The 23,156-nt window shown below is 39.4% G+C and overlaps 1 protein-coding gene across 1 annotated transcript in view; it reads right to left on the reverse strand.

The window, feature by feature from the left end:
- Positions 1 to 1,088: 1,088 nt before the first annotated feature.
- SUCLG2 (succinate-CoA ligase GDP-forming subunit beta) overlaps positions 1,089 to 23,156 on the reverse strand; it is a 102,522-nt gene continuing 80,454 nt past the window's right edge. Inside the window, exons 10-11 of the mRNA XM_063164343.1 lie at positions 10,354 to 10,474; positions 1,089 to 3,033 (exon numbers count right to left, since the gene is read on the reverse strand). Of these exons, the coding sequence (XP_063020413.1) occupies positions 2,918 to 3,033; positions 10,354 to 10,474 (237 nt within the window). The 3' untranslated portion in view covers positions 1,089 to 2,917. The remainder of the gene's footprint in view (positions 3,034 to 10,353; positions 10,475 to 23,156) is intronic.

The following is a 23,156-nucleotide window of genomic DNA, read 5'->3' on the forward strand; positions in this document are numbered from 1 at the left end:
CTCATGGCTTCACAGGGGCTCCTCCAGGGCTCTCAGCCCACCCCTTTTATCCCAGTTATCTTTACGAGCCACAGCTGCTGCCCAACTAAGGCCTTCGCAGCTGTGGCTCATTTAGAACAGCTAGGACCCACTTATCCAATACACAGGACTCTCACTGCACCAGAGGATCTTCCTGCAGGTACCTGCGACCCCAGGCAGGCTCAGCTGAGAGGGCAGGGCAGGGCAGGAGCCCTGCCTGGCACCTCCTCTCCTCTGTGAGTGATTTGCAGCGCCACGCTGTTCCAATCACAGCTGCTCTGCCCCATGGGCAGGCACAGCCCTGACAAACAGGACACTAAGTGCTCCTTAAGGACATTCCTGCAGCACTCCCAGCTGTTACACTTTTGCTGGGAGAATTTAAAGGTATCTTGTTAAAGATGTAGCACAGTGTCAGCATTAAGAGTTTCCTCCTGTTTTGCCTTGCAAAGTGTCCCATCCTACAGAGTTTTATTAATACAGGTTGAAAATTCCAGATTTAAAAGCTAATTAAATCCCACTTAAAGCTTTCACAGAGGGGATTAGCTGGGACTTACCCACTGCTTATGCTGCTGTTTGGTTTGTGTGGGGAAAATGCAACTAAAAACACCTTTCCCAGGGAGACCAAACCCAACTTTGCACGTTTGCCCACAGAGAGAAATAATCCATACAAATAAAACAAACCAGTCCACACCCCCACAGTGAGCCTCTGGTTACAGCCAGTGCACAGTGCCTGTGAAATACCAAACCTTCAAAGATACCAATCCAGAGCTTAGGGAAATTTCCATTTTACATCTGAAAATTTAAATTATACTGTTCCATTCTGTATATGGCTTAAGAGGAATAAAACTTGTATGTACTGTCATTGGCCTACATTTAAGAAAAGATATAAAGATAAAATTATCTACATTTTTAGATAAAAAGCAAATATGTTGGAGTATAGCATATCACCCAATTGAAACTAAATTCCAATGCATTTGATTTCACTCACCTGTCAAAAAATGTTGGATGGAAGAGCACAGGCAAATTAAACATTTTTCTATTTTACAGAGAGGACAAATTCCATAAACATGTTCATTTTTACATTTATTTGACAAAACAGTGTACACAGTATTAATCTTTGCAAAACAGTAATTGTGTATGCACAGTGGATGGTTTTGAGACCAGAGTTAGGGACAGTGTGTGACAACATTGCACAAACAGTTCTTCCACAGAATCTTAACTTTCCAGTATTAAAATATATAAAATAGAGCGTGACTCTTATTTGTTGTGGTGAGGTAAACATTTCTTCCTTCAGAGCAGTGTGGCTTTGATGCACCTCCAGGAAAGCTGCTAAGGATACCCTTCTCCTTCATTCTGCCAATAAGTACAGACCTACAGGCAAATTTATTGCTCTTCTAATGGTCACACATTTTTTCCTTGAGCAATATGTAGAGAAAGGAATGGAGAAGGAAAAACCTGCAGGAATTGATGATAGCAACCCATCTGCACTATTTGTGTCAGGAGCCACAGATTAGTGCAGATAATTCATTTTGAATGTAACAGTTTTAATGGAAATGTCAAGAAAAATTTATTTACATTTTTCTAAGCAGAACACGGTATTGATTAGAGCTGCTCAAAAAAATCCCAATTAGGAATTTATTTCACAAATTTTTATATCTCTGCCCATTTACAAGACCAGATCATAATATCCCCTCATTTGTTCACTGTTCAAATTTATTGATGATTTTCAGCACATAATTCCTGGGCAGAGTGAGATTTGCACAAAGTTCTTTAGCTACACAAGATCTTTAGTATTGCCTTCTGCTCCCTGAATGAATGATCTGTGTAACTAACAGCTTGAATTTTGACTGCTACAAAAGAGAATATAATCAAAATGAATCTTGGTCAATATCTGAGTACTGAAACTTAGGGGGTTTTTTTTCTTATACATACTGTTACTGATGCCTGAGAAGTCAAAAACTTAAAGAATTGAAAAGTTCATTTTTGTTTTATTCCCAATAAATTTGAAATGGTTGTTGGAAGGCAAATCAGATGAAGAATTCTCCGTGCTCCTGAAATAAAACTGCTTCAGTTTCTCATCTTTAAAACCTCACAGCAGTGACATTCTCACAAAAAAGGTTATTTTAAAAAGTTACAGCCATTTCCTTAGTGGCAGAAACATCCTCCTGGAGCCCCCTGGATGGCACTGCTACACCTGGAAATACAGCAGGGCATTTCCAAAAGCCAGAAAATAAATGAATCACATTTCAGTGGTTTATAGGCACAGTAAGAGTGGGAGATCCTTTCACTATCAACTTCTCAGTCCCTTTTCCTATTGTGAGGTATCCATTGGCATCAACAAAAGAGAATCACCTTAAGGCAAAACCAGTGATTTCCAAGTAAAGAAAATAAACATCATTCATTTGAATAAAAAGAGATTGTAAGCACAGCTTTTTACATTTTTGTCAAAGTCCATAAAAAATATAAAGCCACAGTTAGTTTTCTGACTCTTTACAACATAAAAAGGCAAATGAAAATATTGTGAAATAGGTGACCTAAAAGTGTTTGATTAAGGAACAATTCTGTTGACAGAAGTCAATTATTACTTATTTTGTCTTATCATGAGTTTATCAGTGGCAATTTGGGAAGGAGAGACAAAAAAGGACTTTAGGGAGTGAAATATTACTTATTACAGTTGTGACTAACAAAATTACCAAAATTAGACAAAGACAGACAAACTTTTGAAGATTGTAGCTGCAAAATTTCTGAAGGCCAACTTGCAAGCTGTGGCCTGGGTTGGCCAGGTATCTCCAGTTAAATCCTGATCCCTGCTTGGGAGAACTCCATGAATCCTCTGGGACAACAGCAGGAATGATACCTTGTGGAACACAAGTTTTCCATGAGAAGAAACTTCAAGGTGTTATTTTTTGGCCACACTTGCCACTGCCTTCTTTGCTGCATCCTCCAGGTCATTGGCAGATGTGATGGGGAGTCCACTTTCACTCAGAATCCTCTGGGCTTCCTGGACATTTGTTCCTAAAAAAGAACAATTATTGACTATAATTAGCAATTAATATTAATGAATAAATTAACACCTCCTAGCATACCTCTGAAAAATCAGGTAATGCCTCAAACTACAGATCATTTCAGTTTAGCGGCAGATCAAATGAGTGCCTTAGACTGAGCTGAGAAGGAGCTCCTAATTCCTAATTGTGACAGACAAATGCAACCTGAAAATGGCATTTGTGTGCACAACAGGGGCTTGGTGGAGATGAGAGGGGCAGTGCAGCATCCCCCAGAGCCAGCAGGGACATCCAGCAAGAGCTCTGGGGAATGGACCAGGTGCCAGGCTCTTTTAAAGGCATTTATTAGCCACCACCAGCTACAGCTAATCAGTGAGTCAACAGTAACTAAAATTCACCTGTGATGACTGAAAGCTGCCAAATGAGCTGTTGAAAGGCAAAGATTTGGGTAATCCTGAATATTTAACCAGGTGTAAGCTGCTCCTGATTATGCTGTTGCATTTTTACTAAAAACAGGGAATACAAAGATCCCTGAAGTAATTCAGCATGACACCAATCCCTCCTCTGCTGCTGCACTAAATTTTTATAATCACAGAAACATTTAGGTTGGAAAAGACCCTTAAGATCTTTAAATATGACTAGAAACCCAGCACTGCCAAGTCCTCCAATAAACCATGTCCCTGAGTGCCATGTCCATCTCACCTCAAGGAGAAAATATGATTATACAGAACAAGGGCTGCAGTTTGTATGGAAAAAACTCAACTTCAGTCAACAGACTAATGCAAAGAAAAGGAAAAAATCCAAAGCTGAAAAATATATTTCAGGAAAATACATTTTCCCCACTTCCCTTGTCTAAAAGACAAGGGCATCACCTTCCCATTTGCCCTATCTCATTCTTTCTGGAAAACTGAGACTAACAGAAAATCTGAATTCTCCAGAGTTTCTGCAGCAAAGCCAAGTGACACTTTTGATCACTGCTATGCTCTGCACCACAGAAGAACCTGGAGTCAGACATCCTACTGAGGAAGCAGAATCCACCCTTTGGGGTCACACATTAGTCACAAGCACCCTGAGCTGGGCCTCTTTAGAATCATTTCTGTCCTCCCCCATGTCATGTTCCTTGCTCATTTGCCATGCCAAAATGCTTAATTACTTTGTAATTCCTCGACCTAGCAAAACGAATTTTAATTCTATTTGGAGCTATACACTAATTATACCCTTAATTATTAACCAAGCAAGAAGCATACTCTTTACTGTGCAACTTCCAGAATGCTCATTTTAAAGGATGATTTTTCAATTTTTTTTTTTTTTTGCAGACTTCATAAAACATCTGAAATGGTACCACAGAAGCAGAGCCATTTCAAAAGCCTGTTTCATCAGCCTGCTCAAGAAATCAGGATTGCCACTCCTGGAGTTGAAAGGGAGCAAAGGCATCCCTGTCACAGCACTTGGTGATGGGAGAGGCAGGATCAGGAAGAGGAATGTGGGACCCCTCTGCTCCCTCTGCAAAGGCTCTGGCAGAGCTGCAGGGTTTGTGTAGGAAGGTCAAAGGCATCTGAAATCTTTGACAGAAGGGGGATTTGGTTGCTTAGTAACACCCAGAACTGTACAGAACTTTTTAGATAGAAAAAAAAATAATATTATGGGCAAAAAAAGAGCATAATATTTGATTTTTGTTCAAGTATCCTATATAATATAATGTGGAGGCTGCTACTTGTCAGCCCAGCACTGCACAGGGAAGGCAGGAGCCATTCCCAAGGTTCTGTTCTCTTTGGAGTCTCTCACACTTTTACAGTGATTCCCAAAAGGTTTTGCCTTTTATTTAGACACAAGTGTGATAAACATTTAAAACAGTCAAGAATGTACTGATCTCTCAAGCAGGATTCTACAAGACAAAGTGTTATGAGGAGAAAAAATGGAAAGAGGGAAATTTTCCTGGAAATTTTCCCACACAGAAAAAAAAATTGCGGTTTTTGTGATAACCGTGTATTTAAAACTAACTTTTGTTCTGCACTAAGTGGCCAATATTAATTTACTAACGGGTCAGAGAGAGAACAATGCATTGGATCTGTTCTGCACTGCATTGATTGCTCTCCACAGCCCTTGTCTAACATGCATTACAAAATCAATACAAAACACAGGCCCCTGAGAAGGGAGGGGGAGTTTATGCAGGGAAATGAAATGATGAAAGCTGAAAAAAAAAAAAAATCTCACTGCAGACAAAAGTGTATGAGTACATTTTGTGTTTCTTAAATACAACACTTTTATGGGCAGGCCATACAACTAACCACACTTTTCAGCAAGCACTCCCTTTGCTATAATTCTCTTTTATTTGTGATAGCCTTTTATCTCATTGTGATTAAGTATTTTAGCTATGTGGAGAATATGGAAATTATAATGAGCCTGCTAAAAGCAGAGGTAAAAGATTTAAAATTAAACATTCCAAAAACACTGGAAACATTTAGAAATCTACAAAGAACACCACCTTGTTGCAACAGATGTTAAAATAAACAAATAAAGAATCCCACTCTTCCAGCATTAACCTCCTGCCACTGGATGGTGTCAGAGAACTGCGAACAGAATCCCATATCCAGGGATATCAGATTAATCTGCCCTTCTCTTACCCTGCAGCCAACTGAGAAAATTCACAGGGCTGGAGGCTGTGGGGCTTTTGCTGTTGCTGGGTTTTATTGTTTGGGGGTTTTGTGTGTGTGTGTTTTGGTTTTTTTTGTTTTTTTTTTTTTTAACTGGATTCTATGAAGAGAATGGTTTTCTAATTAGAAGTTTTTGTCTTCTGACATATATTACTGTCAACAACACTCCCCAGAAAACCTGGAAAGATGTAATTTTATCAGCATGCACCTTCAGGCTTTGTAATCTAAACATCCTCCTGCTGGAAACCTGGCTTCTGGAACAATCTCTGAGTCTGTGTCAATGCAATCTCACATTTTCACTTCTGTGGACCTGAAATCTCTGCTACCAGTAGCAAAGCAAATGTACTCAACTCATTACCAAAAAAATCCTAATAATAAATTTCTGTCTAAGCATGTCTCTATCTGTGGTAAGACTCACTGGGAGAGGCTGGATGAAAATCAAACCAATAAAACGCAACCACATGCAGGATTTGGGCTATGTTCCCTTACTCACTTGGCCTGCCATAAACCCATCAGAAACTGGCTAAATGGTCACTGCTAAATGCTGATGCTTAGAGAGGATGTAGGATTCTGCAGGGCCATTCCTGGCTTTTCAGGTAAAAAAGGGGTAAGACACAGTTATATACAATTGTTATGTGCTAACAAATAGATGAATAATATAAAAAATACTCTGATTGACCCAAAACATTCTGCTATGACAAAAAAGTCACAATATGCAGAATGTCAATGATTATTAGTGACATGAGAACAATTATATACATTTGCTATGTGCTAACAAATAGATGAATAATGTAAAAAATGCTCTGATTGACCTAAAACATTCTGCTATGACAAAAAAGTCACAATATGCATAATTTCAATTATTATTAGTGTCATGAGCACAATTATATACATTTGCTATGTGCTAACAAATAGATGAATAACATAAAAAATACTCTGATCAACCCAAAACATTCTGCTATGACAAAAAATGTCACAATATGCAGGATGTCAATGATTATTAGTGACATGAGCAGGTTGTGCCCATGCAGGGACCCAGGCAATGAAGGCACTCCTGTCTTCCCCCAGCCTGGAAAACTGGGGCCTCTCAGATGCCAAAGACAGATTTGCAGAATCAGGTTTGAGATTCATCACCAGTTAACCTTCTTCAACAACGTTTGATTTGAGGTTTGGCTGGTGCCAAGCTCTAATTAGTGACCTTTAGGTAGGGAACATACAAAGTTTTGGTGGCTCACACATCTCACACCTGTTGGCTCTGCAGTCAAGAATAAACCAACTTCCACTGCCTATCTGTAAAAGACAATTAAACTCTATTTTATCCACTCCATTTGCCCTTTCCTGCCTTAAACTTTCCCCAAAGAACATTTAACCTCTCCCTCTGCCTCATGTTTGCATCCTAACAGGGAAGGGCACATTTAAATTTGTGCTGAATGTTTAAACCAAGATGTCTGCATAGGCTGGTCTGAATGAAGCTGTAAGTGTGACTTTGCAATATCCCATTCTTCTCTCTTGACAGGCAATTTGGGATACTAAAAATCAAAAAATCAGGCACACATACTAAACTATATCTACAAACAAGATACACAAGCTGGTGCAAAATTTCACTTGTGTGTAAAAGATTTCTGAAGATACTAGAATATATCAGATTCTGAAGAACACAGAAGGTCACTGATCACATGAATGAAAAATATAAAAAAAATTTGCATTCAGACGTGAATAAAAAGCAACTTGTTTCTATCTGAATTTCAACACATTAAGTATGATGATTCCTCCCAGTCCTTCCTGTCCTATGACCAGAGAAGGAGAGAATTCATTTTCTGAAAGAGAGAGGATGTAAAATTTCCAGCATAGGAAGCAGATATCTAATTCACAATTCTTTTTTATTCTTCCCTCTTTTCATCTAACTCTGAGCTACATAAATGAGAAGCAAGGCTTGGCTTCCCTTCAGCACTCCTAGGCAGTTTTCACAAAACTTAAGTGAAGAGTGTTACATTTTATAGGGAAAAAAAATCCTGCACAAACCCAGCAGCAGTTACTTTCCTATCTGTAAAAGATGAAATCTGGAATATTTGGATTCTCCATTTGTCCATGAGCTTTTTAAACAATAATCCTGTGTCTCAGCTGGTGAGTTCTTTACTGATAAGGCAAGCAAACATATGTAATTATAAAGTTACCATTTTCAAAGAGGAGAGTAATCCTTTCTTTATCCACTGGAAAAACGGCTTGTAATTATTATACAGCTGAGAACAAAGATTTGTCCACAGAATCCTACTAAATCAAGACAGATTTGACTGATTAAAACTCTACTCATCAGGACACTGGTAGTACAGTGCATGTGGGCAAAGAGACTTTAGAGTGCAGGTCACAAATCTGTTAGATTTATGGGAATAATCACAAACCTTCTGCTGGGAAAATGTTCAAAATGGAAACCCAAAAGAGTGCTTGTTCCTTTTTCTCCTTTTGAACTGTAAAATGTAATCAGTGATGTTTTAAAAAGTCTTGGGTAGTCTTATTACTTCTACAGTGCTCATTATTAATTCAAAATCCTTATAAGTTGAAATAACCTGGTGTGAGTTCAAAGAACAATGAAGATGGTAAGGGATCCAGAGGGATTGATTTCTGAGGGAAGATTAAAAGGACCAAACACACATGTATTGCTTGGTTAAGTGATTAAGGAGGCAGAGAAAACAGCAGTGACTTGTTAACAGCTCCAAAATACAACATCTGAAGGTTATAAACATCACAGCTCTTTGTTTAGGATGAACATGAGGAATATGAGGAGAAATGAAAAAAACTTTTGAGATAAAGATTATGCTAAAGTGGGAGTTTGCTGCATTATTCTGGGAGAGAGCTTCCTAAAGAAAACGTGGTACTGCCATTTCCAGAGTCAGCAACCAGCCTGGGAGAAACATTATCACAGCTCTAGTGAAGAGTGAGCAGTCCTGGGAAGATGGTAACCCAAAGATGTTTGCATTTAAGTCTGTATTTGACACTCTGGAGATTCAGCTTTGATCTCTGTGGGTGGAGCAGCAAATGACTGAAAGGTCACAGGCACCTCTGCAGGGCTTTCACTCCTCTGTACAATCATGGAATTACCAAAATTACAGGAGAAAGGCCAAGCAAACACAGTGGCAGACCCAGCAGCCTGCAGTTTAAAATGACCAAGTTGCTCTTCATGTTTCTTTTGTAACAGTTTCAAATATCACAACAGAAACATCTTGTTCACAGGAAAAACTAATGGCTTTGGCAATATTTTCACTTAAAAAGCAGCATTTACAACAGCTGAGAAGTCTCACAGATCTGACAGATAAACTTTTTCCCAGCTGTGAAAGACAAGAAAAGTTTTTTTGCTATGACAAAAAGTGAAACAGCATTGCCTAGAGCTGATAAACAATGAGATTTTATATAATGAAACTTTTCTGCTTCCAAGCAACATCCATCCGTCTCCTTCATCCATATTAAACTTTTTACTCAGTCTCTAAAGGTGTTGACTGGTGCTACACCATCCAAAGAAAATTTTCACAATTTGTTTTTAAAATCCATTTTAGGGTATTTAAAGTTCCAGCAGAAGCCATGCCAGCACGTGCAGTGCAGCATGAGAATGAGGGAGGGGAAGGCTCTGCTTGCTCCTGAAACACAAAAGGAGCATCCCCCTAAGCCAAGGGCTCCCTGGGCAATCTGCATCCTCAGGAATCCTGGGGAGGGCAATTTTTGGAAAGTAAAAAGCCTGATGTACTCAGAACATGTTTTCCTCTCCCCATCACAGTGTGAAAACCACCTAAGTATTGCATCTCATGTCCATAAAGGGATGCATTTCCTCCTCTCATCACCATTGCAGGGTGACAGGACATTTTATGCTCTTTACACACACACAAACATGAATATGGATGGTTTTGAGTAAGAGGCCTGAAAACCATCCAGAAATCCCTCTGTTTTCCAAACCTACTTGGCCAGAATGAACTATTTTCAGCTTGCCAGGGCTGTGTGCTGATTGCAATCAAGGCACTTTTCACTCAGTGGCAGAAGCCTCTCCCTCCTTCAGGGCACTTCTCTGAAATTACAGGCAGAACCCCACACCCACTTCCATTAAAGTCTGGAACTGCCAAAGAGTGCTTGTCCTCCCCTTCTATGGCTCTTTTGTTTCTTGTGAAACAATGCTGGACGCACTAAAGAAAAAATATTCCTTACCATTACCAAATCTTCTGGTTTTTATTGGATTTTAGCTGGATTGGGGTTTGGGCAGAGGAACGCATTACAGTAATTTCTCCCTCAAAAATACTGTTTCTAACATCTTTCTTTTAATTGACACTGGTGTAAATTAAAAAAAAACTGTATTTTGCTGCAGGTTTAGCAATAATGGAATTGCATTCAGTTAAAAAAAAAAAGAAATACCTCCCAGTAAACATAAACTTGCATCAAAATCATTCCTATTTGCATTGCAAATCTTACAGGCAAACTCATAACGCTTCCATTGCAAAATTTCATTGCTTCCAGTACCATCAGGGTCCATAAATGCAGAAATATGAGTTTATTGACTTCAGGTTGTGCTATGGCTGAAGAATTGGACATATTGTGTGGGAGTAATATGTAAAATAATTTCTTCTTTAGGAGAAGAAGAAATTCTGAGTGAATTACCGAGACCCTGAGGGATGATTTTGTCTGAATCCAGCAGCACTCACCTTCCAGCCTGACCACCAGAGGCACTTTCAGCTCGAGCTCTTGGCAGGCTTTGGTGATACCATTGGCTATGATGGCACAGTTCACAATCCCACCAAATATGTTCACAAGGATTGCTTCAACCTGTAGGAAACAAACCAAGGAAGAATTGAGTGGAGGCACGTTTAAGTTTTAACTTTGTTTTTTAAATAAACACAGGTAAAAGATCCAAACCAGGATACCAATCCCTCTCTGTTAGGCAGATCCTGATTTATGGAAGGTACAAGCTTCACCTCTGCACTCAGAGAACTTGAGTCTGAGTCTATTATTGCTCCTGTGTACAGCAGTGATTAATTGTCTTGGTCTAAACTGGCATGGTAATTAATGTCATAATTAAAGTATTTGCAAAAAAAAAGGACTTTCTACCTATAAATATAAATTAAAAGACCTTATACAAACTGTAGTTTGATTATTTTTAAAATGTATTGAACAATCATCAGAGGTTGGAGCTCAGATAACACAGGGCATGAATGTGATGTACATGCAATGAAATATTCATGTGGACACTTCACTGAACAATCTGGATCTTCACTTTATCACAAGCACGACAGAGGAAAAGGTAATAAACTTGCCCTGACTTGATAAAGAGGAGTAAAAATCCCTTCTAATTAACAAGGAGAGGCATGTAATGAAGAGCATTCATTACAACAGGTTAACTGATAACCTCAAAAAACTGCTATTCATCAGTTTCTGGAAACTGCAATTTCTCCACCCGATTCACAATTAAATTGCCCTTCACAACACACAAGACATTAATACACAAAAGATATAAATATTATTTCTTTCCACTTGGTTAGGCAGCAGAACATGAACCCAAGCCCATACTCCAGGCTCCCAAGCATGCCTTATCACCTTGAGGACACCCCAGGGATGCACCCACCCTGGGGCTACCCCACAACATTTGGGGTGCTCCACAAGAAGCTTCTCTGGGTGTCACAAACAAGATTTGCCAGAACTGTGTTGGCTCAAAACCCGAGAGGACAAAGGAGGGATTAGGTGTGAAGGAATGAAATATCACTGCACTGCACTGGTGCAGGGTGTCAGCTGCAATTATCTCAGCTCACTGCACCACAGGAAGGGATTCACCCTGCCCAGCCCCAGCCAGGCTCATGCCAGCACCAGGAAAACTCCCTGAGGCCACCCACAGTTTATAGCTCTGCACAATCAGGTTTTGCATCTCTCCACAGACAAAATGTGACAATTCACTCCTGTGATGTGCACTCACACACAGCGCAGCACTGGTGGCAATACTGCCATCCACAGTGCAACAGGAAAACACAACATCCCAACAAATGCTTTACTTCCCATAGGACAGGGACACCTTTCACTAGACCAGGTTGATCAAAAGATGATCCATTTTGAGTTCATGGAGACTGTGTATGGCCTATGGCATGGCTTTCTTATCCCAGGTAGAGTACAGGCACCAGAAGGAAATTTATAACCCAGTCAAACAAGAACATACAATTTAATTGATTTTATAACTGTTCCTTATACTCACATTAAATGCATGCATTTACCAGTTAAGGGTTTTGTGGATTTTCAGCTGGTGATGCCATTGCAGTCTTTCATTTCACCTTTGTGTTACAAAACCCTTTACTCTGCAGAAGCTACAAAGAGTAAAACCCTGAAAGACCCCTTCTCTGCCTGGTTCCCACTGCTTGTGCACACACAAACATTCCTGGTGTCAGCAAGTAAAACCTAAGAGGAAAAACAAAGCCCTTCCAGCTCTTATCCCATTAACCCTTAAGGCAGAGATGTCTCTATGCAAAACAATTTGGTGTTAAAGCACCCTGGTGATGGATTCTAACAGAGGGACACACCACAGACAGCACTCCACCCTTCCTAATACATCCTCCTAATTCAGGGACATTGCAGCAGACATGTGACAGATCAACTCAACCAAGTGTGTTTACATTAGTGGAGATAAGGAGGAGGATTTTATGCCCACTACAGATATTTTAATTCCTAGCGCAGACTTTTTCATTTAGGGATCTGCTTTTCAGCTTTCAAGCTGAATTCTAATCATGTCTTCTAATCCATTGGCAGCAAGAGGAAAAAAAAATGAAGGAAATTAGATGCAGCTTGGATAATTGATGTTTGTGTGCTTGGCTTTAATAAAAATACACTGTTAAATTAGAGAGGAGTCTAAAAGGATTCAATCAATAAGAAACTGAATCAGGTAGGAAATTCGATCTTGGGTTTTATCCTAATCTCCCAAATAAGCCAGAAGATCAGTTCCAATGATGCTGAGATTCACTTTAACTCTGCTGAAATCTGTGAACATGGTTTATATATGCTTCTGTAGCCTGACTAGATCCTGCATTTCCAGCTGAAAGAACTTTAGCATTCAGACACAGTGGATGGATGAAGGGGTTTTCAGTGTTTCATGTGCACTGTCTCTGAATTACTTAAGGCTGTGAGAAAAATAAACCTCCTGTAGCATATCAGAACCATTATATACCCACATACTCAGCATCTAATGCCTGTGGACTATCAGACATATCAAGGAGAGGGCAAACTGCCTGCATGCAAGACAGGTTACTAAACAGCATCATTATTCTAATATCCATTTTTACCTACCAGAATGCCTTATAAATGTTTTCTGTATTCCAGAAACATTGCTAAGGAAACAAAAGGTAGTAGCATATCCATGGGTCAAACCTTCTTAATGCAGCAAAACAAGTGACAGATGTGAAATCCCCAAAAATGTACTTGCAACTGATTATGGATTCCTCTGGAGAAATAAGGGAACCCACAACGGCATGGAAACATCAGTAACAGTGTTGGTCAAACCCCACAAGTCTCCCAGGCCTCAGCACCAATGCTGGAAAGCCAAAGGAATGGAAACTGAGTGCTGCACTATCACTGTTTTCATGTTAGATTTGGTGTTAAGTCCTGGCAAATACTGGAATAGCCATTAATCCCACAGCTCCTAAGTGCTGTGTGAACAGCTATGCAGACTCAGAGAGTATTTTCTCTACAGATGAAAGTAGATACATTTATGGATAGCTATATCTATGTAAAATCCATGTCACTTTATTACTAAAACATGCATTGTGTCTCCCAGTCTTTCTGGTCAGCACAGTCATATTTTGTGTCTACAAAAGCACATTCTTTTACCAAATGAAGCCATTAAATTGCCAGGAAATGAGTAAGAAAAGCAAGCTGGCAGCTCACTGCCAGGCATTTGTTTCTTCCCTTGGAACAAACACCAGTGGAAGGATATCTCAGATACTCAAACATGTCCCAGACTGGGGGATGCTCACACTGCTGGGTCCTGGACACAAGCAGTGAAGATCCAGATGTATCCCCAGCCCAGGGAGGGACAGTAAAGGTGCTGTCACCTACAGCTGGACACAGACACCCAGTACTGCAAACATCCAGAAGCCTGACAATCACTGTCATGTAAAACTTTCATATTCCCATTCTGATTTTCAGAGATGTTTTACACCTCAAATCCCATGAAACCCCAATTAAAAGAAGGGCATTGACTTTTAAGAGGTAAATAGCAACATTAGGAAAAATCCCCAAACCACTGGGTAAAATGGGATACATAGTTCTTCACTTTGAGCCTAATGTAGTGCATTTAATCCTTCCTACTAGTCCATGGTGTTTAATATTCATTCATTCATACTTTACCAAACTTGTTTCAATGTGAAAGAAGCAGATTATATTCAATTCTCAATACAAAAATAATAAAACGCCCAGAGTTGTGTCTTCACTTTTTATCCGTCTGCTCCAACAGATAAGTCAGATGCAAACATTTTTATGTATCTCTGTATTATTACAACTTGGACCACAGGTCAAATGTAACTTTTTCTTATTTGGTTTTCAAATATTACTCTAATCCTCTATCTTTTTATATCAGAGAACATTTATGGTTCTTTTGAAAATAAAGATTAAGCTTTCTGTATCTGAGCAGTATGAAAGATTTACAAACACAAAAACATTTGCTTAAAACACCCACTAGAGGACAGTGCAATTCAATGTGGAAAAGGGATTTTATATATCTCTTTGGAGAGGAGAGCAGGGTTATTTTTTCTACTTAAAGCCAAACAATATGATTTAACTTTATAACAATTATGAAGAATATCATTCTGTCTCTTTGGGATGGAACTTTGAAAGTCTGAAAGTGAGAAGTTTAAAAAGGTTGAATCAACAAACAGCAAATCTGGAAAGCTTGCAGTCAGGTTAAGAAATACTGACACAACGCAATTTTGAATGTCTTGCACTATTCTAAAACAGGTCAAGGTTTAGAATTCACTGCCAATGCACCCTGTTGCCCTGAAAGGAAAGGAACTCTGATGAAACTCTAAAACACAATTCAGATTTTTCTGTCTGGGGCCCCAACTGCTAGGTAGAAAAAGCAGATGAAGGATTTTGGCCAAACCTAATTTTTGGTCTGTATCAGGAAGTTCCTGAGCAATGCAAATCTCCCTGAGAGCAAACACCTGGTTCTGCCACATCCACTGTTGTTTGTGGAGCCCCATTTCTGGATGGCAGGTGAGAGGGCAGTGCCTGGCTGGCACTGGGGGAAGCCTTTTTGAAATGCATCTCCTTTAGTGCCATGCTCAGAGTCCCAAATTCCACATTTTTGCAAAGTCAAAGCTTTGTAGGTTCAGTTTCTGGTGTGCTGAAACAGCCACCTACAGTTTTCAGTCATTCCTGCTTACAGCAAATCGAGGATCTAGAACAGGACAGGAATTTATTGGCTTTTTCTGGTTTGAAAACAATTCAGCAACAATCCTCTGCCACCTGAGCAGACTCCAGGGGCATGAAAACCAGGCAGGCCAGGAGGGTTTGGAGCAGGGAGAGCTCTGGTGCTTTGCAATGCCAAAGATACTCCCAGAATGGACCACCAGGAACATCCCTGCTGTGGGATTTTGTCTTAATTCTCTGTAGTACTGACACAAAAATAAAAATTAAGGGATCAGAGCTCATTAATGGAATGAGATGAAACGATGAGTGGCAAATTACACATCAGAGTACCACAGTGGAAACAGTCCCCAGAGACTCTCCTTCATTGCTTTGCCCAGCTCCAAGTACTGCATGTTTTGGGAACAGAAATATTCCAATTCCATGCACACAGCCTCCTTCAAATTCCAAAATATCATGGCAGGAACCTCCATTTCAATGAATTTCAGGGAGGAGTCTCACATCAAGCCTGCTTTGGGAAGGTTTCCTCAGCAGCAGGACACACACTCTGCCCACCCTGAGCCCTGGCACAATCACATCCATCACAATAATCCATCATCCCTAGGTCTGGGACCAACTTGAGATGAATTTAGGAAGCTGCAAACCATCCCCTGCCTCCTGTGCCTGTGCTCCCACCTGGCCAGGCCTCAGTCAGGTCCTGCCCAGAAGCCACATCCCCCAGGTTAATGCAGAGCAGAGCTAATTAATGTTCTTCCACTGATAGGAAGCACAACAAACCCCTAATATAATCCTTATTTATGATAATAAGGGAAAAGAATAAAGAGAAGGAAAATAAAAGGTTGAGACCACAAAGTACCATTCTGAAGTATACTTGAGAATAAAGACAATAGTCTTTAGTATTGTTTTGAGGACATAATGCAGCAGGAAGTTGATAGAAAAATTGTATTTTTGGTGCAAACATGGCAGGATAACTTTTCTACCAGATCATGGGTATTTGGAATAAATTTGTTCTGACTCTCATTTAAATATCTGACTTCAATGTGATGAACCCCAGGAGGAGCAGAGCAGACTTCAGAACAACCCAGGGAAGACAACTACCTACACAACCACATTGCAAGACTGAAATAAGCACACATCACCAGCTCTTGTGTGTCAGATGAGAGCACAGCATTTCACATTGCCTTTAAATTCCCCTTTGTGCACCCAGAACTAAGGGCAGCTGCATGTTTGGGCCTGATCTGGGGGATATTAATCCAGCAGAACCAAAATGCACCCACACCACCCCTCTTTAGGCACAAGCAGTGCACACTGGTCATTAAATACTCAGGGAACTCCTTTTGACTGCTCCATATTAGCATGGTAAGTTATAGACAGCCTCCAAAGCCACTCATCCAAAGCAGTTTATACAGCAGCATGACTGCAAGTAGTTCCTCCACAACAGCAAAGTCTATAAAAATTGATCCAATATTTGCTGAATTTTGCCTCTGCACTTCAGATTAATTTCTCAGAGGCACATCATACACTTTCTCTAATGTTTCCACTGTCTGAAGTTTCAATTAGATTTTTGCTAAGCAATAATCAGCTTTCTGAAAAATAATGCAGCATTGTTGAAGCATGTAACAGAGGAGGTAGCAAGGTGTCCCTGTTATTCCAACAACATGTTCTGCCCTGGGGTGTCTCTGCAGTTTCATCATCCTTTATTGGGTGTTAAAAGGGAAAAAGGTCAGACAAGTTTAAATTATTTGAGCTAACTGCAATATTCCTCAAAAGAGGGAGCACCTGGAGAATGGACATATGGATATATATGATGGATATATGGATATCATGGATTTATGATGAAATGGAGCTGGTGCAGGACACAATCCACAGAATGGGCTGCTGCCAGACGAGTTTTTCAGAGAGTAAGTCACACTGGATGGTGTGCTGTGGTGTGTGGCACAAACCTGGCAAATTACCAAAGCCAATGCTGTTAAATGGCACAATCACAAATATCCCCAACGAGGCCTGACTGAACAGAACTGCTGATTTAATCACTTTCTGTACAAGACTTTCTGTTTAATTCAACAGCCAGTTAAAAATGAATGTATTACCAGATTGGAGACATGTCAAAATGTTTCTTCTCTCTTCCTTCTGGTTTGGTTTTCTTCTAAATCCAGCTAGAATGTGCCTTGCTCCAAACAGAGAGTTGCTTCATAATTCAGGCAAGAAAAACACCAAAACCAAACCACTAAAAACCAAAGTCCCACTAAGATCTGAAATCTTGATGTGAATAATATTTGAGGTCCACTGGTGAAATTTATTTCCTGAAACAGAAAGTCACCAGAACCTCTCTTTATTTCCCCTTTAGAAATAGCCTTAGAAATAAAAATACTATGTTTATTTGGAGAATGAAAGTACTAACTAAAAGTGCCCATCACATGGCAGAAGAGAGATGAAGAACAGTTATCCTTGTGCGCTAGAAAGACTTGGGATCTTCCTTTCTGTCACCTGAGAAACCTCCTTGACTTCTACTCCCCATGCAGAAGAGAATGAAATGCTACAGAAGCTACTATCTAGGTCAGGCTGCATTTCGTAGTGAGACAATGGAAACTTTCAAAAAGGAATTCTGTACTTCAAGAAGCTTAATTAAAGTACAAAAATGCATTGTCATGGGTACTGAAGTGCACACACAGAACTGAAATCTCCAAATACTTAAACCACGTTCTTTTACAGTAACATTGTAGTCATCAAAAACGTGAATTGCTGTCCTCATTAGGTTCCAAATTACTACCACATAAAAATCAGCTCACTTTTAACATGCAGTAAACCAAAGCAGAACTAGTAAAACTCAGAAAGGTACTTAGAAGAGCGATAAAGACACTGGACAAGCTTTGTATTCAGAATATGCTAAATAATCTTAGCAAAGGAAACAGAAGGAGGATTCAGAGCCAAGCCTGCAACTAGCAAGGGAAAAAGGGAACCAGGTGCAATCATTTTGTACCTGCCTCCAGGTAGTTTTATTTCTTAGTCCTTAATTGTTGAAATGAGACAGTGAAGATACAAAAGGGGTCCTTTTACTGTTATTTTCAGGTACAGCACACAGCCATAGTTAGAGATGCTGCCACAGGATATTGGTTATTTTAAATGCTTACACGAGTTGAGAATATACAGCAACAAATTCCTGGAAAGAAAACAACCAAAGACTTGTAAATACAAGAGTATCAAAGATCACTAGGAAGCCTCCTCAGACACTTGTCCTCTTCCTGAGCTCCTCTTTACCTGCCTCTGGCTGCTGCTGGAGAAAACAGTTCAGATCAAGACAGGTCCAAATCCTACTCAATGCAGTTGCATTTTTCCAGTAAAGCACAGCTTAAATTTCTTTAATGTATCTATGCAACCCTTTTCTAAATTAAATCACAAAAATGTTGGTGTTAGAGTCATATGTCTCTTTATCAGTTTAATTGATTACAAAACGATCTGATCTCAGCAGTTACCACACAGCATCAGGAACATGGCACTGGACAAGTGATTTGTGATTTTGATTACTTCTCCTTTTAATACAATTCATTCCTGGCTCTTTCCTATCCTTTAGAGGATCAGATCCAGAAATTAATGCTATGATCTTGTCCACACGTGGAACAAGCTTAAGAAGAGCTCATGTGTCCTCTACCTCTCGCTTCACCCAACCTCTGGTACTCAACCAGAAAGGGAAGAGCTTGTTCCTGGGACATTCCAAGCTCCAGATGAACACAGCCCAAGTAGAATTAGGAAATTCTCCTCCCACCTTGCTACACTCATCCTGGAACATTCCCTGCCCACCCAGCAGCTCAGGATTTCCTAGTGATGACCACCAGGACTTGCTGTCACCTCAACATCAGTGAGAATTTTTGTTCCAGAAATGCCTCTTCCAAAGGCTGGAATTATATATTAGACATTCAGCTCCGGACAGGACTGCTGAAAGACAGAGAATGATCTTTATCTTCTGTAAGGTTTATATAAAGGAATTTAAACTAAAAAAAAAAAATAAAATTGCCCGTTTAAAAATTAATGACCACTAATAACATCCCCACAAATAGGATGCTAAGCTAAGAACTGGATTATTGCAAAATGGGATGACTCAGGAGTTGACAAAGGGGTTCAACATACATTTTTGGACTGTCTTGCTATTTGCAAAATCATAAAATGTAACTTAACATTTTTTTCATTATAGCAAAGGGGAAAAGATTGGCCTGAATCTTTGACAAGTAAAAATCAGTGATGTCACTTCAGTCTTCCTAATAATTTAATCTACTGTCTTCATCTTTACTAAACTTTTTCCACCTATTTTCTGTATTAAGAAGGGAATCACCTTCAGAGAAATAATTATTCGATAATAATCTCCCATCCACTTTTCACAAGTTTATCAAAGTATCTTGTAATAAAACCAGAACTGAATGTTTTAGCCACAAACCCAAAGTGATATAATCAGCAAATCTGAACTGTGAAAGAAGTTATAGAGCTACATTAAGAAACAGATGGAGTGAGCCTAAAACAATCACAGATAAGCCAGCATAAAGGAACTTAACTTTAGATTAATCAAGGTTGAGATGCTCAAGGCAACCATGGGGAGTCAGGCACATAAAATTACCAGGAGACACATGTAAATCACAACACATGGGATTGTAGGTGTCCTTGTTAACCATATTCCCTTCCTTTACCAGTGATTTTGCACTATGGTCAAGGAAAATATCTATCTCAAAAAATGGCTCTCCTAGACTTGTTAACTTCAATGAGAATTGGAAAAAGCTTATGAGGATTTAAAACTCCCACATTAAATTGCAACAAAATGTCAGAACAAGCCTCAAATGTATGCTCTCATAACACTTGAAACTAAGCATGATAAAACAAACAAATAGCCAGCACATAGTCAGTTATACAACCAACCACATTTCACACAGCCAAAAGCTGTCACTTTGCTTCAGTAGCACCTTTTCTAAATTCACATTTTCTGCTGGGTATCGGCAACTTAAACACAGTTCCTTGGTGTAGGATTCCAAAGATACAAAGAGGCAAGTCATAAAAAAAATTAATTCAGAACCTTAATATGGTGCAAAATTCAATGGCAATATTTAATGCTAAGCACACAAGTCCAGTAGTGTCTCATACCTTTTAATCTCAAAATCAGATAAGCAAGTACATCCAAAGCAGATTACTTATTCAACTATTTGAGAGCATAAAAGTAAAGTTGCACATTTACATCTTCACATGGTGACTTTTTTTTTTTTTAATTTCCTCCTGGATGATTCACAAAAAGGAAAAATTCCCATTATTACAATATATTTCCTCACCTGAGAAACATGCCTTGTTTGCCAATACACACAGTACCAAGGCAAACTTGTGATCTGGGCTAAGCTGTAGAAGGGAACTGAAAATCCATATTTCAAAAGAAAACAATGGAAATGGTTATAACCAAGGAAATTATTGCAGAATACAGTTTAATGCATGCATTGCATGTAGTTTTTGTTAATTACTTTTTAAGCACTTACGCAGTAGTGGCTAAAGAGGAATTACATAAAAGGGAGATTACATAAAAACATTTCCAAGTGGGTGTTTCATGCTGAGCCACAGTCTGTAATAGCAGTGCTGATTAACCAGGACAGCCTTGGCTTCATTTCCAAGGCCTTCAATGGCCCAGCAGAATCTCACTCATAGAATGGCTTGGGTTGGAAGGGAACCTGACGGGGATCTCATTGCAACCCCCTGCCATGGGCAGGGACACCTGCCACTGTCCCAGGCTGCTCCCAGCCCTGTTCAACCTGGCCTTGGACACTTCCAGGGATCCAGGGGCAGCCATCTCACTGGGAACAGGTCATTTCTTCTCACCACCCTCACTGAGAACAGGTTATTTCTTCTATCTGATCTCAAAGCACCATCTCTCAGTTTAAAGCCATTCCCTGCATCCTGTCCCTCCATCCCTCATCCCAAGTCCCTCTCCAGCTCCCTTGGAGCCCCTTTGGGTACTGGAAAGTGCTCTGAGATCTCCCTGGAGTCTCCTCCTCTCCAGATTGAACAACTCCAGCTCTCTCAGTCTGTCTTCACAGCAAGGATGCTCCAGCACTCAGATCCTCTTTGTGCCCCTCCTCTGGTCTTTCCCACCTTTTCTTTTGTCAAGCACCAACAGCACAGATTCCTGCCTAGATTCTGTCTGGCCAGGTGATGACTGAACTGCTTTGCTATGAGCCCCTGTTCCAGATGTCGTTTTTTGCATGGAAAATGCATTTGTGTGAGACGTCAGCCCAAAGAGTTCTACCACACTTTGACAAACCAACACATATTCAAGGAACTTGAACTGAAAAACAGTTTCCTGAATTTGTTATTTGAATTGATGAAGCCATCTCCCAATGAAGTGTGGACACACTACAAACCTCAAGCTGAGCACTCTTCAAAGCCAAGATACCCTGCAGCACTCTCGACAGCTCTCACCTCAGTGACACCTTCAAGTGTTTACACAGAGCAAACAAAAGGACTCTGCTTTACTTCTGCCTAATTAAAATGTTTTAAAAGAATTTAATTATAAAATGCCAAACTGCACAAATACAAAGATCTTTCCTACAGAGAATTAGTGATGAATTGAATGATTTTTTTTTAATCAAACTGTTGGCAAGTGGTGTGGGTTTCCTGTTTGTAAACAACCATATGAATGCTAAACATATTTATTCACAACTTGACACGAAATACAGCTCTGTAATTAATCATTTCCCTATCTAAGTCAGAAAAAATAAACCCCCAAACTTGTACCCCCTCTTATTATGAAATAGTCAGCTACACATAAATGAATAATTATCTGAATTATCAACTATCTACAGATGTGCAGCTCTTTTCAGCCCAGACAATGGCATTCCCCTGACGCAAACTGCTAATCCCACACACATTCTCTTATTCTTTGTTTAAAGTGAGAAAATCTCCTTACTTATTAAATACACTCAATCATGGGCTATTAAAGCTATTGTTTCAGGTTATCTATTAATTGCAGGCTCCCCTGTCTATATTCACTGCTAAGATGCCACCCCTCTTATAAATTGAAAAATGCCTGCTTGAGTAGGTAAAATGTTAAAGGCCATGGGTTAAGACTAATTCTGAAAAATGAGGTAACTCTTAAGCTGTGAAAAGTTGCCACTGGAATTAACTGCTTGAAATCCTGTCTTATTTTGACAGGCTGAGTTTCAGATATAAAAAATACTCAGTAGAACTTATTTAATTCAGTCTTAAATAAATTGCAAGAATATTTGTTTTCTATAGCAACAAGATGTTTAGATCTGAAAGGCTGTATGATTGCACTCCCTCTAAGACCTGACTTTAATCTTCTCAAATGCCAACAATTAGCAGTCAATATGAAGAACCATATTGCTCATGGGAAAAGACTAAATTCTTTGTGGGAATATTATATTAATCCAAAATAGATCAGAAATGTAATCTGCTGCCTGAATAGGGTTCTGAATATAATGGCAGCATTTGTATGCTTTTTTCTCCACTTAATAGAAAAAATAAATGTACAAGACCATTACAAGCTCAGTACATTCAAATAGAATAAAAGTAATATGCAGTCATAGTGACCAAATGTCATCTTTGACAGACAAAAAACTGCAGATAAAATAAAAACCAGAAAGCTACAACACACACACAATGCAGGGCATGGAAGATGTGCTAAGACCCAGACTAGAACAGCATGATGCCACCTACTTCTAAAAGATCTTTTCCATCATAGTGAACCTGGAACTAACAAAACACTACATTTCTTACAGGCTTAATGTGAGATTCCTCCGGAAATTTAAGACAGTAACTTAAGAATCAATGATTTTGTTTAGATACCTGTAACTCATGTACAGCATTGCCTTGGTGTGATGGGAAGAGAAGTGGGAAGGGTGGAGAAACAATTTAGCTTTATAATCCATGAAGGCAACAAGAATGATTCTTGAATAACAACAGATAATACAACATTCATTATCAAAGTTTCACTTTGTTGTTTGTCTTCAGTGTCTGCAGCTGACAGATACATTCATTTATAATCCTCTGCCAGTTGCAAACTGGCAAATGCTTTTGAATTAGTCCCTTGACTTGAGCCTACAAATTTAATTGTTTACACAAACAACTG

This window comes from Melospiza melodia, chromosome 10 (genome assembly GCF_035770615.1).
Source record: "Melospiza melodia melodia isolate bMelMel2 chromosome 10, bMelMel2.pri, whole genome shotgun sequence".
In the NCBI taxonomy this organism is placed as follows: domain Eukaryota; kingdom Metazoa; phylum Chordata; class Aves; order Passeriformes; family Passerellidae; genus Melospiza; species Melospiza melodia.